Source organism: Pelodiscus sinensis, chromosome 3 (assembly GCF_049634645.1).
Source record: "Pelodiscus sinensis isolate JC-2024 chromosome 3, ASM4963464v1, whole genome shotgun sequence".
Lineage (NCBI taxonomy): Eukaryota > Metazoa > Chordata > Testudines > Trionychidae > Pelodiscus > Pelodiscus sinensis.
This window is the reverse complement of record NC_134713.1, coordinates 184,478,902-184,497,032: the sequence shown is the minus strand read 5'-3', so window position 1 is coordinate 184,497,032 and position 18,131 is coordinate 184,478,902. Positions and strand designations below refer to the sequence as shown.

General features: G+C 45.0%; 1 protein-coding gene across 3 annotated transcripts; it reads left to right on the top strand.

The window, feature by feature from the left end:
• Positions 1 to 8,678: 8,678 nt before the first annotated feature.
• Positions 8,679 to 16,705, top strand: LGALSL (galectin like). Of its 3 annotated transcripts, none has more exons than XM_006114079.4 (5): positions 8,679 to 8,802; positions 10,088 to 10,159; positions 10,276 to 10,364; positions 10,813 to 10,990; positions 14,315 to 16,705. In XM_006114079.4, the coding sequence occupies exons 1-5, from the start codon at positions 8,755 to 8,757 to the stop codon at positions 14,456 to 14,458; spliced, it is 531 nt and encodes a 176-aa protein (XP_006114141.1). In that variant the 5' UTR covers positions 8,679 to 8,754; the 3' UTR covers positions 14,459 to 16,705. The 3 variants fall into 3 exon arrangements, with proteins under 3 accessions (XP_006114141.1, XP_006114142.1, XP_075781699.1); XM_006114080.4 differs by lacking the exon at positions 8,679 to 8,802 and adding an exon at positions 9,227 to 9,437; XM_075925584.1 differs by lacking the exon at positions 8,679 to 8,802 and adding an exon at positions 9,703 to 9,939.
• The last annotated feature ends 1,426 nt before the right edge of the window (positions 16,706 to 18,131 follow it).

The window sequence follows — 18,131 nt, the reverse complement described above, 5'->3', positions numbered from 1 at the left end:
TTCATCAGTCAGGCCCCAAAAATGTATGAGATTGGATTAAAAATCATTAAATTAAAAAAAAATGTTGAGTTCTTTTTATCTGCCTTCTTGGTTTTGTCCCATTAGGTAGTCACATTTTCAGGCTTTTTGCCACACCCATGATGGCCAAAAACTTACATTAAAAAAATTAAAAAGCTGAGAGTCTCATGAAATAATATGACTCCAGGAGACAAGACTTTAAGAGATCAAATACCATGAGACTAGTGATGAAATCAGGAGAGATGGCTACACAGTATTTTAGAAAGGAAGCCCCAAATGAAATACAGTACAATAAATCTGCTTTGAGGTCATAGAGATATAGTCCACAACCTATGGATTTCCTGATTCTGCTCACATCTTTGCAACTCTCACTTCTGCCTACCCTATGCATTTGGAAGTTATGGATGTGGTTGCAGGAGGACACTGAAGATCCAAAATCCCCCTGCATGTGACTGCTATTCAACTGATAACTAATCCCATATCTGACTTACATTTATACACATAGCCTTGATCAAGATGCCTTCTATTTATCACACACTGTGCAGGCTCTATAAATATTCTGCAATACAAATGGACACTGAATAGTATCGTAACTGGGGATCAACACTATGTGTGTTTAAATGATTCATCAGACCCATCTCTTCAAGTAGGAGTTTGTTTGGTCCTAGTCAGCGAGAGTTTCCAAGGCTGATTGCTCTACCACGCACATGAGGAAACTGTGAACCCACGAGGCAATACGCATGCCAAAACATTTCAGTGAGCAACAGGAAAAGTTCATAGCGTGAAATAAATGATGCTTTTAATCTGAAATTACAAGCCACTCTGTATAAATAATATGTCAGCCAAGGATGAAAAACAAACAGCAGTTGCAGGGGTGGATCCTGGACTCCTTTATTAGTCTGTCAAAAAGGAACACAGTTAACGTGTGACAATAGACAGCTATATTAAATACCCATCCTGAACTGTTTGTTCTGCTGCTTCATCAGTTGTATTGCGTAGAAGTGAGCATGGGAGGGTGTGTCTGTGTTCACACCACATGGTATGTGATGTGTGGAGAGGTCACTTATCCACTTCACCTCAATCATGACACACGGAAGAGGTTTGGGAACCCCCGGTCCTGAGGAACAGTAATTATGCTCCCATCTAAGTTCTTACAATGCTGCCTACCAAGATGAAAATGAAGCAAACAGCACTTTCTCTGAAGCGCCTGGTGCTGGACACTATGGGACACAGGATGGACCATGACTTCACCTGGTACTGAAAATTCCTAGTGGGTGTGCCTCATTTATCATCCAGTTCTACAAGTGAATTGGAAGTGAATTAAGCTGAACTGAATCAAGGACACTTTAATTCTGACTGACAGTATCCACACAGGGATTTAATGCAGTATAACTAATCACCTTTAAGTTAACTACCCTGAGTATCCCCTGTAAACAAACCCTCATGTAACTGAAACAGCTCAAGAACAAGGAGAATTGGGCCCGGATAATACAAGGTCAGGACCACAGGTGACTCATGGTAGTATCCAGGAGGTGCACCTCCCCTGCACCCTCAGCAACTTTTGAATTGCTAAATGGGGTGCCCTCTCATGCCCCCCTCTCTGTTCCTCTGCATGGGCCTCCCTGCACTGCCTCTCCCTGCAAGCATCAGCTGCTTGGGATCAGGACTGCTCATTCCAGTACACTCCAGCGAGGCACCGGTACAACAGGAAAGACCCAAGGAATTGAACTAGGTTTCAGGGCCCTTCGACAGCACACATTCTCCTTCTGGAGCAACACCTTGATGCTCTTCAGCCCAGTGGAAAATAGACACATGAAGGCCACTTTACAGCAATGTACAGTCCCCAAAAGACATCACCATCCTACCAGTGTCGTGAATACACGTGACTAAGCTCTGACGGCAAATTTCTGCTCAATAATTATACAAAGATTGGATATCTTTTATGCCTTCCATACTAACACACAGTGGATTCTGCATCTCCTGAAGTCTTCAAATCAAGACCAGATGCCTTTCAGAAAGATATGCTTTAGTCAAACACAGGTTGTTGGGCTCAGTACAGCAGTAAGTGAATGATATTATATGGCTTGTGTGATACAGCAAGTCTAATGGTCATTGAACTCACCTATAACCTATGCTAGCTACAACAGACCCAGAAACTCTATCAAAACCAGACCTGAGACTTTTTATAATCCAGGCAAGACATTTTCATTGACCACTGTGAACATGGCAAATACATTACTAATGGATGCTGACTCAATAGCTTATTAGAAATCTCTCTCTTACTTACCCACGCTGACACACTGTGTACCTATGTACTCTCCTGTTCATCCTAATACGTGAAAGTCTATTACTGCCAGAGCACTTGCGGGAGATGCAGGATCTTCCATTCTTTTCTTACAACCAGTTGCTGTCCTTCCTTAATTAGCCCACTGTTTGGAGTGTATATAGGTAGATGAATGAGGAATGGCAGGAGTTAGCCTCAGTTGCCAATAAGGATTTCCCAGGAGATCAAAGGCATGACAGGAGGAACAGCCTCCTCAATCAGTACTGCAGAAAACTGAGCAGCACTTTGATGGGTGCAGAAGAACAGGGGAGGATTTGCCCTGTCACAGTAGGGCCTAGAGTGGGTTGTGTCTGAGAGAGAGTTTGATGACCTTCTGCACACAGATCTGATATGTATTTTCCTTTGGTGCAGACTGGGTTAATAAGAACATATTTTCCCTAGCCATGGCTACCACATAATGTGGAAAAGTTGGGACCCATGTCCTCTCGGAAAACCCAGTCTTGGCCTGACATCTAGGCTTGCCAGGTGTCCGGTATTGACAAGGACAGTCCAGTATTTTCACCTCCTGTCCAGTAAAAAATTCAGAAAATACTGGACACCTAAAAAGTCCGGTATTTTCTGATTTTTTTTTCCTGGCCAGGAGACAAAAATACCAGATACTTGGCAATCCTACAACACACTCGGCAACTGGGCCCAGCCCCCGACGCCCCCAACCCCTCTGCTTACCTGGTTCTGCAGGAAAGCTGCGTTCTGACTTGATCAAGAAAACAAAATGGCTACTGGCAAAAAGCCTAAAGACCCAGGGGAAGCAATGCCTCCCCTGGGTCTTAGTGCTCACCTTCTCTTATCCTGCTCTTATCCCTATTCTGACTCTGCACGCACTCTGAAAGGGGCCATGCTGTTTTAATGCTGTTTTATTTTTATTTTATTTAACAACTTTGGTCTCCCCCTCTTTTTTTCCCCTCGACAGAATTTTTTCCCCAGTGGTTTTTTTTTTTGGGGGGGAGGTATTTTTGGTTAAATCATCTGACAACCCTACTGACATCCTGCATTATTGGAAGGCAAGATCAAAGACTCTTCCCCAAGTCCCTTCCACTTTTGGAAGTCTTAGCACTGTGACAACACAAGAGCTCCACAAGAGCTTATGCATCTTGCACACAGGCCCTTGGACTGTTCCCAATCCCTACACAAAGCAAAAGGGAAATACCTTTCCCCCTCCCCCAACTGGCACACCCGCACAGACAACCTATATTTACCCAGAATTATATATGGTCTGTGAAACCTCTCTCTGGTAGAAGAGCTCAGCCACATCTGGTTTACAAGGGCTGAGTTACAAAGCTGTGGAAGAAAAGCCAGGGACCCCAAGAGATGGATAATGATACCATGAGAGCCTTACTGTCATTCTAAAACGCAGCCTTTCTTCTGGACTGATTCACATGGAAAAATTATTAAAAGGTTTGGCTCCAGCCACGGTTTGCTTATATGAGTAAAGCATGTTGTCATACTGTCTCATGTATCTGCTTACTCATTGCTCAGGTGTTCTAAAAAGTTCCTAAGCAGGGACCCTAGGTCCTTTCCACCCTGAAACCAGGCAAAGCTTCTATGAAACCGGCAGACACCTCATATCTTGATGGCAATTTCATAAAAACCACAACACCAGTCTGTAAACCTGTCAGTGAACACAGTCGTGTCAGGTGTAGTGAGGTGAGAGATAATGATGCCACACCAAAATTGTAATCATGCAGCATTCCTTTTCAATGAAGGGCCTCTAAAAATTAGATACGCTTCTTGAAATCAGCTAGGGGAGTGGCACTTCGGATGATACTAAAGTGCAGGTTCACAGGCCCCCGGCAATAGCCTTGGTGGCTGGGCTAAAGGGTTGCTAAATGTTCCTGAGTTTTATTCCCACCATGCCACTTCCCACCTGTCTTTCTTGCCTACTGGCCAAGAAGAATTCACTTCTCCCTTCTCCATACTGAAGCTAGTTGGGGGCCACATCCTCCTTACCTCGCTTCATTGTTGCACTCAAGTCGGCGAGGTTAGACCCTTGTGTCTGTGTGCAGAGCTTCATTGGAGCCAGTGGGGCTGCACACAGACACAAGGGTCTGTCCACACATCTGCCAGGTCCCTTTTCCACGGAGTTAATGGCACTGCTCGTGTAAGGGGGGCAGACTTGGCTCAGAAGAACATTATGGGCTAGATTGCAGTATTTATACCACAGCCCTGTGTAGAGGGGGTGTTACATGATTCCAGGATGAGCTGCAGGGAGATTGTGTCTCAAGCAGCCATACATAGGTTGCCAGGTGTCCGGTTTTGAACCGGACAGCCCAGTCTTTGAGATTTCTGTTTGGGAAACAAATTGGGAAAATATAAATGAGAAACTATAAATGTCTGGTATTTTCTAAATAAGATGGAATGTAGATTGTGATGTCATGTCCAGTGTGTCCGATATTTTTGTTGAAACCATCTGGCAACCCTAGGCATACTCTCCGTAGGGCTTCTTCGTGTGCACAAGTGGAGCACAAACATGGAAAGCACAAGCACACAAGCACAAGTATGCTGTGTCAACACCAAATGCTGGTTAGAAGGGGGTGAGGCCAGAATCTTGCCTCTTCCTTGGTGTCTTGCTCCCCAGAAGGAGAAATAGGGGCTTCTGCGGGAAGCCTCTGCCCAGCAGCACAAGGGGGTAAGGTTTCTTGTGTGGCTCCCTCATCTGGCACTGTTTCACTCCAGCCCTGTATGACACATGAAGCATGCCTTGCAAAGTTTTCATGGGGCACTGTGTCAGGGAAGAGAATGTGTGTTGGAAAGCAAAAGTACAGACTATCAAGTCCTTCTGCCTAAAAATGTAGGGAATTTGCTCCTTCATTACCACCTCACAGTACACGTTGTTTAAACCAAATCCTTCCAGGCCCAAGAGAACAAATGCTGCATTTATTCTGTGTCTTTGGGGTAAACAAGCCAAAACAAATGGAGCACAAAGAAGCTAGGAGGGCCAAGTTTTATTATTTAATTATTCAGGAATGAAAGATTTAGTTTAATTTTTTTAAAGATGTAATAATGACCACACTTCCTACTAGAGCTGACCCCTTTTAAAGTTTGCCTCGATGATTTGCTCAAATGATCTTAAGTGAGCTACCCTGAATCTTTTTTACAAGGGTCTCCCTCTGTAAAGGGGGCAATTTGGAAGGGAGTGAAATATTGCATGGAAGAACTCCTCACATACAATGTGATCTTGAATGGGAGTCTCTGATCCATTGAACAAAATTAAAATCTTCAGATCAATTTCTACTCTTAGACAGACTGGCACAAACCCTCATGGAGACAATGCATCTGCATTGGCATAACTGAGAGTAAAGACCGGCATCACATAAAGACTGACAAAACTATAAGACTACTTCCTGCTTAGAAAATCTTCTTTGTGATATCTTGTGATTATTCAACTTAAACCACAAAGTCAATAATTTTTAATGTACGATGGCATCATGTTACCAAACCATGTAGGAGTTCGATTTCCTAACATGATTTTGAGGAAAGTGTTTTTCTAAGTGGTGAAAGTGCATAGCTGAACAAACTGGGGCAGATTTGCTTCTGCACTGAGATTTGGTCAGCCCATTATGACTTCCTGATTCTTTACCCCAGACTGTGCCAGCCACACTTGGGAAGCCTCAAGTATGATCTTCAGCAGTGCTGAGTGCCTGTTGTTGACGGCAGGTACTAAGGATCTCTGAAAATCAAGCCCCAGGTGTCAAACTGAGCATTCAGAAAAGAAAACCTCCCCAAATCATTAGCCATTATTGAAAATGTTGGTCCAACGATTTAGAATTTGCACAATTAGCTTATTCCTAATAAAATCTTGATAACTTGATGTGAATGAAGATGTAGACAGAGTGAATATTATATAGCCACTTTATGTATTTCCCAGGGGCCTATGGTATCCAAAACCCAATTAGTAGTACAACATAGCACTCACTCAGCACTTCACAAACTAATTAATATTAATAATAACTCTGTGAGGAGGAAGGGAGGTAAATGTTATCAACCCAGTTTTACAGATGGGAAAGTTGAGGCATAGAAAAGTGAAGTGACTTGCCCAAGGTCTTGCCCAAGGTCACACACCACAGCCGGAATCACCACAGTCAGGTCTCCTGACTCCAAGCCAGCCACTCTGAGACCATGATGATGGGAGTAGCATAAGAACCTGAATAGAACAGGAAAAGTCCCACACTCAGGGCTTGTCTCCACTTATCTGAAGATCAATCTCCCAGGGTTCACTTTATTAGGTCTAGTAAGGACCCGCTAAATCAACCACTGATATTGCCCATCCACTCATGCATGCCACATGGTGGTGAGAAATAAGGGAAATCAATGGAAGAGTTTCTCTCTTCAACTTCCCAGAGTGGGGATGCTGTGGAAATTCAACCTAAGGTACTTCGACTCCACTATACACATAGCTGGAGTTGTGTATCTTAGATTGACTTTCTCCCATTGTGTAGACCTTGCTTCAGGCCACTATGTCACACTGTTCATTATGCTCCCTGCAGAAATTAGGTTCATCAGTCCACATTCATCTGTCCTAAAGGGTGAGGTGGGGGAACATGAGAGACCTCTTTAAATCCCAGTAAAGCACTGAGTTCATGAATAATGTAGTTACCACACTGTCACAAATAGGAAATGTATCATTCTGTAATTAAATATAGTGAATTCTAATAGTCACAAGACACTAGGGGGTGCGTCTAGACTGGCAAGATTTTGCAGAAATATTTTTAATGGAAAAGTTTTTCCGTTAAAAGTATTTCCGCAAAAGCACGTCTAGATTGGCACGGATGCTTTTGCGCAAAAAGTGCTTTTGCGCAAAAGCATCCGTGGCCAGTCTAGACGCGATTTTGCGCAAGAAAGCCCCAATCGCCATTTTAGCCATCGGGGCTTTTTTGCGCAAAACAGTTCTTCCCTGTCTACACTGGCCCTCTTGCGCAAGTATTCTTGCGCAAGAGAGCTTTTTCCCGAGCGGGAGCGTGAAAGTATTTGCGCAAGAAGCACTGATTTTGTACATTACAAAGTCAGTGCTCTTGCGCAAATTCAAGCGGCCAGTGTAGACAGCTGGCAAGTTTTTGCTCAAAAGCAACTACTTTTGCGCAAAATCTTGCCAAACGGGACGAACCCTAGGGGTTGTGATTTCCTTAGTCAAGGGGTAGCTTTGTAATTCTGTTGTACACATAGATGCAGCAGCATTAAGGTCTCCGTTCTGCAGATTTGTACTAGTACAACAGAACAGAATGGGTTCAAGAGATTTTATTTTGTGGTGCTAGGACTCCCTTACAGTACCATATTCTGCAAGCAAGAACTCTCCATGTGAGTAGGTGTTAGCTATTTGGGCCTCTAAAATAAGCAATAAACGCCCTTCTGAGTCACTCAATTAGCTTATGTCATTATATTTGTAAGGAAGAATTCAAAACACTTGCTATAAGACACAGGTAAGAGAATAGTAAATTATCTAATATTTTGTAGCATCAAATACACAGTGAGGGCCTAATCCTGCAGATCCCCTTACCATTCAATGAGAATTTTGCCTCCATAAGATCTGAAAGATCAGGCCATTGATCTATAAAATTACTTAAAAGCCCTTGACTGTGGAATGTAAAAAAATGTAGCAACAAATATTTATTTGGCAGGGATGCACTTTTACAAAGGCACAGTGGATCTTAGAATAATTTTGAATCGAGACAAAAAATACCCTCAAAATAAGTATAAACAAAAATAAAAATGTAAACAAACAATAAATTAATCTGTCTTAGAAAAAGACCTAACCTACTTATCAGAACCAGTTCCTGCTCCCACTAAAGTCAACAGCTTGAACACTGACTTCCACAGAAGCAAGATTGGTGCCCAAAATCTGGGAATGTAAAAAAAGGCAAGGAGGTGTCTTATCGCCTGCATTACATCTCCCCTCTCTGCCAGCACAGATCTCTAGAGGCCCATAAACAGAGAGTGGGATCATTAGAGGGGTCTAATGGTTCTGTAACTGAGCCACCCAATTGTGAAGCCAACCATTTGAAAATAAAATGTATCAAGTTGTTCAAATGAAATGGCAGGTTGCTCCTGATGTTCAGAAACCTCAGCTTCCAACCCCTCCTGCCCTTGGGAGCTGATTCAGAGCAAGTACAGGCAAAGCAAGAAAAAAGTAAGATCTCGGGGTCTTCCCTTCTACCAAGCTCTACAGCCAGGGACAGCATGATCCCAGAGAGCAAACATCTGGTCACCAGAACATCTTCTGCCAGAAGAACCAGAAAGGGGCCAACCCGTGACGCAGTTCGCGCTGTTTTAGATGCTGGGGTGGCCAACAAATGCAAAGCCAGGTCTTGGATTCGCTCTGGAGCCGAGAATTCTTGGCGCAGGGAATATGATGGAGACAGAGCTGTGTCTCTCCAACGCCAAGGAGCAGAGCTGGGAGAATGGCAGAAGCCACCACATCTGAATCCCAGATTCCAAGCCCCCTGAAGGTTGAGGAGCGTTTGGACCGGGGCGGGTTATTGGGGGGGGGGGGACTACTTCTGGCCCAAGCCCGGGCTGAGATGTGGCACACAAGGGGGGGGGGGCATTTAGTTTCGGGATGTTGGCTTGGGAGAAGCCCAGGGGACAAAGGGAATTGGGGGCGGGGCCCACATCCCTGGCGACATGAAATAATCCAGGCCCCTCTCTCCGTGAGGAGCTGCCCCAAGAGCCCCCCCCTCTCCATAGGACCCTAGGCGGGAAGCCTCGGAATTGCCGCCCGCGGGCGCCCCCCTCCCTTCCCCGCTGGCAGCATTGTCCCCGGCAGCCTCCTCTCCCTGCCTGTGCGTCAAGCCCAACCTGCCAGCGGGACAAGCTGCAACAACCTCGCCGCCTCCCCACCCTGCCCTGCTGGGCTGCCCCACGGCCCGGGCAGGGCTTTATATGCCGCCTGCCTGGCGCGGCGCCGCAGCTTTCGCTTCCAGCTCCCTGGCTGCAGCCGCCTGGGTCCAGCGTCCAGCCCCCGCCCCTCTCCCGGCCGGGTCCGCTCCGGCTGAGCCGCGGCCCCCCCTGCAGCTGATCCAGCCCCGCGCAACTGCACCGATTCAACAAGATGGCGGGATCCGTGGTGGAGCGGGAGGCGCTGGTGAGTGGCCCGTCTCCTGCCCGCTGCCGGGGGGTGCGGAGCGCCGGGCGCTGCCCGCCGCCCTTGGCACCGAGCGGCCGGGCGCCAGGCACCGAGGAGCGGGTCTCCAGCGCACCTGGGCGCAGCCCCAGCGCGGGCTGCAGCAGAGCCGGGGGCTGGTGCCGCAAAGCCGCCGGGAATGGGGCTGGCTGCGGGTTAGGGGAGCGCTGTGGCCAGGCAGGGTCTGGGCTCTGAAGGAGGGAGGGAGGGGGCCGCCCACCGCCGTGTGCGGGGCCTTTAGTCCGCCCTGTCCCCAGGTGGCGGGGCCAGGTCGCGGCGGGCGAATGCGTCTGCAGGCAGCGGCTGGGTACGGCGCGGGGCGGAGGGCAGCCCGTGTGCACCGCTCCGTGTCGCGTGTGAATGGTGCCCCGCTTGCCGGGAAGTTCAGAGACTCGCCGTCGGGGAGCAGGAGCCCCCCGCTTTGTTTTGCAAGGGAGCTCGGAACATGCACCGTCCTGAGGAGGTGACTGGCAATGAAATGGGCAGGCTGCAGAGCCCGCCCCAAGCGGCTACTTGCTGCAGACCTTCCCACTCGCGGGCAAGCTGGGGAATGCAGGCACAGGGGGAGCCGTGGTTTCTCTGTCTCAGTTTGTGTTTTGTTTTGTCTTTAGAAAATAGAGGACGGGCATTTAAACAACTCCTTGGGCTCCCCAGTGCAAGCAGATCTATATTTTCCACGGCTGGTAAATGATTTTTGACTTGCTTACCTCCCCCTATAATTGTGTTTGTGGCCTGGATTTGACCCAGTCTTTCCAGCTGGAGGCCGCGTCCCTCTGATTCCCTCCTGTTCTTTTTCCAGATCGTCCCATTTTGTGGACACATCAGAGGAGGAATGAGGCCAGGAAAGAAGATCTTAATTATGGGCATGGTGGATCTCAACCCCGAGAGGTAATAACACAGAGGCAGATCTGGCGTCTTGCTGGCAGGGCTGCTCCAGTCATGTCTGCATTTTTCCCAGCAAACAGCTCTATGAAAATACTACGTTCCCACGACAAGAATTTGCCCAAAAAACATCCATCATTTCTGAAGACAGCTATTTTTATCAGCGATTATAAACAGAGAGCGCTGATTTCTCCTTTGACCCATAGAAGGGGCATTTCTTAAAAGTGTCCTTGTTTTCCACCATTTCACTTGCAGTAAAGAGATCACAGTTTAGAGAATAAATATAAGAGCTGAGTGTAGGTTGCATCATGGTCCCTTTCTCAGCTTTTGGGACTAGCTGTTTCCCATTCCCAGTTCCGAGTTGCTTGCTGAATGGAATTAGAAATCAGGCGTGCTGCAGTTTGGATTTGTTTGTCTTTCTTGATAAGTGAGAGCAGTTTTATTCCTGTTTCAGCTTTGACATCAGTCTGACATGTGGGGAATCGGAGGATCCTCGTGCGGATGTAGCCATTGAACTGAAAGCTGTATTTACAGACAAACAGTTCCTCAGAAACTCTTGTGTATCTGGCGAATGGGGTGAAGAACAATCATCAATTCCTTACTTTCCATTTATTCCAGACCAGCCATTTAAGGTGAGTACCAACAACAGAGCAATATACGTTGTATCTGGCTGGCATGACTTGATTTGTTAGTGCGGCACGTATTTGTGTGCATGTTCAGAAATGACATTAAGGCACAAGAATTTATTCTGTTGAGATAATGACTAACAGACCTAGAGGCATTAAAGTATGGGTCAGAAGTTGTGTGGATTCATACATATGCTGGTATTTGCAGATAGAGAATATTTTCCCATATAGGCTATACAACAGTGGTGGGCAACTTGTGGCCTGTGGGCTGCACACTTTCTGTCTGCCCCCCTCCCGCATGCACCTCGTGCGCACTGGAGCCCCACGCTTCCTACTCCTCCCTCTTCCTCCTAGCACTTTTGGAGTGCCATGAATCCGCTGATTCACGCTCTGTCCTCACTCCTCCCCCTCCCTCTCAGAGTTTGAACACTTTGAATCAGCTGTTTACAGCTATTCATGCTCTGGGAGGGAGGGGGAAGAGTAAGAAGTATGGGGCCCAATCAATGCACAAGAGGCGTGTGGGGGAGGGGAGCAGAAAGGGGGTGCGTGGACCGCAGGTTGCCCATCTCTTGTCATGCAGCCCGCTGAGATGAAGGAAAGCCGCTCATGTGGCCCACTCAGTAGTCTTGGTTGGCCATCACTGCTACAAATATCAGCCTTCTACCAGCTGTCAAACCCTCCTAATCCATCCTGCCCCTAAGACAGGGGTGTTTTTCTCGCTCCTAATCACTTTTTAAAATCACCCCTCTGTAAATAAGTGAAGATAATTAGTAGATTCTTCTGCCAATTCAATTCAAGTGAGAGAAAAAAAGACCAGTTACCATCTTAGGGTTGTCCACGGCAGTGTGGAAGCTGAACAAATGCTTTCATGACAAAGGCCTATTTGTGATTATATGCAATTGGTCAATGGTACCTATTATCAGTTAAATTCTACCCTTGGATACTTGCATACAACACCCATTAAAATCAAAGGAAAAGGAGCACGAGGATCTGAAAGTAGCATTTAGACCCATGTCAGTCATATTCTGGTTTAGTAGTTGGAAATAACTGGATTTACTCTGGATCAGATTACATCGTCTTAGCAAGGATCCCCTTTCAGAAGGGAGTCTCTCCAGGGATCTGTGATGGCTGGGATCGTATGTACACGCTATGTGCCTTGAGCAATCTCACATCTCTGCTTCCTGGCAATATGGCTCTGACAGTGCTTAGTTACCAGAGACCCCCACTGACTGCAGCTAGATTAGGGAGTCCCTGAGTAGTCCTCATGGGCAAGGCTGTGCATAATAAGGATACAGCCCCAGACTTCATCAACTTTTCAAGAAGTCTCCATGGGGCTGTAGGGGAAGATAATGTGCATCCTTCCCTGACCTCAGGCGCACCCAATATTGTACCATCCTCTACCTGCTCCTGCCTAGCCAGTCCCTAATCTCTCTCCTATTATGAATTTCAACACCCAGAGAGTCTTAGGGAGGGGCAGTGCTGTGGAGGCAACTTCCCTTCTTATCTTGCCCAGGCGGGAATAGTAATCCACACGTGATTTTGGAGGCATGAGCTATCCCTCCTTAGTTACATGTAACTACTGCCAATATTTGAAACTGGAAACACTCACTGGAACTCCAGTGTGCAGAGCAATAGGACTGGGATCCAATATGCTTCTGATCTACTTCCCAGAGATCTAGGAGAGTAATGGAATGCAGCATTTGGCCTCTACCCTCATTGGTCCATGGAACTTGAGTAATAAAAAGGCCAACAGTTATCATGTAAAGTAGTGGCTTTCAGACTTTAGGTCACGACCCAGTACTCGGTTGTGGAATGTTGGGCACTGGGTCTCGTTGCTGCAGGGGGATCAGGTGATCGGTGGGGGGTGCTAAGGCAGCTACCTGTCTGTCCTGGTACCACAAACTGCGCTGTGCCCCAGAAGCAGCCAGCAATAGGGCCAGTTCCTAGGTGGGAGGAGGGGAGTTCCCCTGTCGTGAGCATTAGCTCAGCACTCCTATTAGCTGGGAACCTGCTGCTGGCTGCTTCTGGGGTGCAGCATGGTCTGCGGTGCCAGGAGAGGCAGGAAGCTGCCTTAGCACCCCCACTGCTGACCAGGAGCCACTCAACATAAGTCCCTCCCGCCCTACCATAGACCCCTGCAAAGCCAGAGCCCCCTCTTATGCCCCAAAGTGCTCATACTTTTCTCCCCTCCCCTCAGAGCTCACACTCTAATCAGATTATGGTGGGTCTTGGGCATCAACAATTTTTAACTGGGTCATGAGAAAAAAAAATTGAAAACCACTGATGTAAAGTGACGTTTGTGCCCTGTGATGGTCAAGATCGTTAAGACCAAAGCAGACTGTGAAGAACTTCAAGAAGATCTCACAAAACTAAGTGATTGGGCAACAAAATGACAAATGAAATTTAATGTGAATAAATGTAATGTAATGCACATTGGAAAAAATAACCCCAACTATACGTTCAATATGATGGGGGGCTAATTTAGCTACAACTAATCAGGAAAGAGATCTTGGAGTTATCATGGATAGATGTCCACACTGTGTGCAGCAGCAGTCAAAAAAGCAAACAGGATGTTAGGAATCATTAAAGGGATAGAGAATAAGACGGAGACTATCTTATTGCCCTTATATAAATCCATGGTACACCCACATCTTGAATACTGCGTACAGATGTGGTCTCCTCATCTCAAAAAAGATATACTGGCTTAGAAAAGGTTCAGAGAAGGGCAACTAAAATGATTAGGGGTTTGGAATGGGTCCCATATGAGGAGAGATTAAAGAGACTAGAACTTTTCAGCTTGGAAAAGAGGAGGCTAAGGGGGGGGGGGGGCGGTATGATAGAGGTATATAAAATCATGTGGTGTGGAGAAAGTGAATAAGAAAAAGTTATTTACTTGTTCCCATAATATAAGAACTAGGGGCCACCAAATGAAATTAATGGGCAGCAGGTTTAAAACAAATAAAAGGAAGTTCTTCACACAACGCATCGTCAACCTGTGGAACTCCTTGCCTGAGGAGGTTGTGAAGGCTAGGACTAAAAAGGGTTTAAAAGAAAACTAGATATATTCATGGAGGTTAAGTCCATTAATGGTTATTAGCCAGGATGGGTAAGGAATGGTGTCCCTTGCCTCTGTTTGTCAGAGGGTGGAGATAGTGTGATCATTACCTGTTCAGTTCACTCCCTCTGGGGCTCTTGACATTGACCACTGTTGGCAGACAGGATGCTGGGCTGGGTGGACCTTTGGTCTGACCCAGTATGGCCGTTCTTACGTGAAACGAAGCAGCCCCCGTTATACTGTGAACCCGGTTCACCATTTTTTATTTTTTACAGGTTGAGATACTTTGTGAGCACCCACGGTTTAGAATATTTGTGGACGGACATCAGCTTTTTGATTTTTACCATCGTGTTGAAACGTTGTCAGCAATTGACACAATAAAGATAAATGGAGATCTTCAACTTACTAAGCTTGGCTGACCTGGTGAAACCTGTAGATTCCCAACTGGCTCAGGTGCCATCTTCTGTCTGGAAGATCAGTGACGGCTGCATTTGGACACAGCTATTATAGGCAAGCTTCACTGTTTCTTTCCTGTGTGCAGTAAAGAATATGTTGATGAGTTGAACTGATATTTATCCGAATGAAGAAAGCTGTTGACTTATAGACACTGAGCCATTTTTCTCCAAACAGAATAGCCCCTCCATGCAAGATAATCAAATTAGAATGACAAGTCTGTAAATCTCTCCAAATCCGTAAGTTGCAGCAGCTATTAACCTTCTCACAGAAAGGCAATTTCTGGAACAAGTGCTAAAACCAGCTATTGATCTGTAATTACAACAATCCTTTTGCAAATATAATTTCTGCACTGAAGTGGATTAGTATAGCACACTAGAAGGCCAAATGCTAAACCCCTTATCCAGGGCCTGATCCTGTCTCGTTTCAATCCATGGCAAAACTCCTCTTGACTTCAGTGGGTCGTAACTCATGATCAGTCTTTTAGTTGAGCACAGTTCTTACTGATTTCTGTGACTTTTGTCGAATAAAGGGGCAGATCCTCAGCTGATGTAAATCAGCATAGTTCCATTAACTTCAGTGGAATTAGGCTGACTTATGCCAGTGGAGGAGTTGGCCCAAGGTCATGCAAAAACTGAATAAGGGCTTCAGGATTTGGCCTGTATATTTTAGCCAGGGTATTTGCATAGAATGTAGATTGTTACGAGTTTTTGCACAATAGAATGGTATACAGTTCTTGACGCTTACCCATAGTTTGTTTATTTATACTCCTTGCTGTATGTAATCTTAGTAAAAATGAACAATGTTGCTGACACTTTAAGAACAGCAAAGTATGTGCATTTTGAATGTACAAATGTCTTGGGTTCTTTGGGTAATTTAAAATATCATTATTGAAGCACTATCTGTGTCTTGCGGAATGGTCAGTTACATGCTATAATTGTGCCCTCTAGACCCAGAAAGGGAGGGGATCTTCTCATGTATTCACTATAGATGTTTGTTTTAGCTAGAAATGTTAAGTCTGAGCTAAAGCGATTTTTTTTAACTTATATAGAAAGTTTCTAGGTTTAGTAGTGCTTTCTGAAATTTAGCCTGCAGAATTTAATTTTGTTCTGTTCCTGAAAGGCTAGTGCCCATTATAATAAGGGGAAAATTTTCTGCTCACATTCAAGAGCAGAATTTGGTCTTTGATATTAAAATTTAAAATAGTGTGGACAGCCAAATCATTAGCACTTAAAAATCAGCTATTGCACATGAGTAAATTTTTTTCCAAATAACTTTTTAAATATTAGCTATAGCTCTCTAAACACTGTAACCTCTCTACACTATGAATGAACACAGTAACTTTTCATAGTTTCTTTAGGACTCAATACATTTTTTCTTTGGATGTATGCATGAATGGACTAGAACAACAAGTCATTTGGGGATGTTCTAGTCCGTGTAATAAACGTTTGACAATTTTTAAGACATGTATTTTAAAAGCTTTTTAGTAGCACAACATTTTTTTTAAAAAAGGAAGAAAAATTTCTGAGCTATGTTAAACAAGATCTTTACTATAAGTTTAAGCCAACCAAAAGTGGAACATCCAGAGTTAAGGACACAACACTAGTTGTCCATCAGTTCATTTTGCCCTCACTTTGAGCTAATCTGACTCTCGGTCAGGAAGGCAGTGAGCTAAGATCCCAACTATGGCCCTGACCCAAAACTTATTAAAGTCAGTAGGAGTCCTTTTGTTGACTTCAGTGACCATAGGATGAGACCCCATATGAGCTAAAAACCGAGGTCTGATTCATAACTTGCACAAATGTAAATGAAAAGTAACTCTGTTAAAGGCTATGCGTTTACTAGTGCAAGTGAGATCAGGACTGGGCCCCTAGCCATATAGTGCAAGTTGAAGATGGAGTTTTAGCCTTAACTTTGAATTTCTGAGATTCCTAACAAACCTCCCCCCTCCCCCAATTTAAACCAGAGCCTAAATGTTATTTTCAGGGTGACTTTTTTTTTCTTTCTGGTGTGTGACTTTATATGTAAATTGGACTGTGTACTGCAGGTTGATTCTCAATATGAAATGTTCTTGTCTTGCTTTGTTTTTTATCAGTTTTACATGATACATAAGTATTGAAATGACTGTGTCATTTTCAAATGTGTTAAGAATGCTGGCTGTGGTTCAGTACAAAAATATATTCTTAAAAATAAAATCTTAGGAAAAGAAGGTTTTACATGAAACCTCTGGATTATTCTCCAGCGTTGAAACGGTTTATAGTTCCAAGGTACATGCAGGGAGAAGATGAATCATGCTTAGGAAGATGTTAGGATAATCCAGCATTTTCTCAATCTTGACCACTTAGGGGCAGTCTCTAAACCTTTGTGCTACATCACCAGCAGAAACCAGTCATAATGCTCATTTAATTGGCCTATCGTCAAAAAAAGAACAATCTGAGGATAGCATAGAACCTGTGTAGATGCTCTTATGCCGCTTTTCCTCCCCATTGTTTATACAACTGGGAACAAGAGACTTGGTTGGGTTGCCACGATGCTAAGCTGATCTCTGTTTTCAACAGACTGTTTGCAGCTGGTATAAGTTATAGCAGCCCCCAGACTGCTGTAACCCTGCACTAGTGCTGTACAGACTAGCAGCAAGATGAGAGGCCAAAGGTGAACTTTAAACACATGCTCCTGACTGGTGCTTTGCAAGAATCAGCAGACCCCATGATGTGGCCCGTCCAATTATCCCACCCTTTAGGTGGTTCTTTGTGCTATACCAGCTCTTTATAAGTTACTGTTTTATGGCTCTGAACGTCATTCAGGTCCCTTGTTACAACATACAGAACTTTTCTGTTGAAGGAAAAGACTAGTAGGGCCTGATTCTAGTCTTGCTTAATTTAATTCCATTGACTTCAATAGCCATTCTCCTAGTTTACAGTGTATGGGCCTGCTTCTGAACTCATACCAGAGGGAAGATCACAAATATTGATAATATGTTTTGACGAAACATAGCATAAAGATCTGCAGACTTTGATGACAAAAACCTGCAGAAGGTCCCAGTTACAGCTTCCTGCCTGTTAGACTGTTTGATAGATTCTTGGAAGCCTTTGCCTCCCCACCACCACCACATGGGCAGTTCCAGGGTGTAAAGAATCAAACAAGACTGAAAATGGAATGTAAAAAAGGGCCAGATTCTGATTTCGCATACGCTGGATTTATACCAGCTAATTCCAGTGAAGAGCTACTCTTAGCTAATTGATGTGTTATGAAAATCAGACAAGAATCAGGCCATACTGTTCAAAAGCTTCAGAGCCCAATACATCAACAGCCTCTTATGTGGTGTCATAGGAAAAAAACAGTGCCTGTTAGAGATGGGACTGTGCTGCAAAGCTTGTCTGCATTTGTGTTTCCTTAGAATTTGGAGGTTCTTCAGCTCTGCGAGTTGTGATTAAACCTGTCTCTAATTTTAGTCCATTGATGTGCTGGATGATCTAGTATACAGCCTCTGTGGGCATGGCTCTCAAAGCACGTCCCAGTGGGACCAAGTTTTCCAAAGAGTTCCACTACCATCAGCTTATATTGTTCTCAGTAGGAGCTTTTGGGTGCTGAGTTGACCTGTTGGGGCAAGCAGATTAATAATCTGCTTGAGAGACATTT

Bases quoted from the DNA above. Each gene is read 5' to 3' on its own strand.
- LGALSL (XM_006114079.4), top strand. From the start codon at position 8,755: ATGGCAGAAGCCACCACATCTGAATCCCAGATTCCAAGCCCCCTGAAG. The intron at 8,803-10,087 runs GTTGAGGAGCGT...TTTTGTCTTTAG, and splicing joins AGATTCCAAGCCCCCTGAAG to AAAATAGAGGACGGGCATTT. The intron at 10,160-10,275 runs GTAAATGATTTT...TTCTTTTTCCAG, and splicing joins ATCTATATTTTCCACGGCTG to ATCGTCCCATTTTGTGGACA.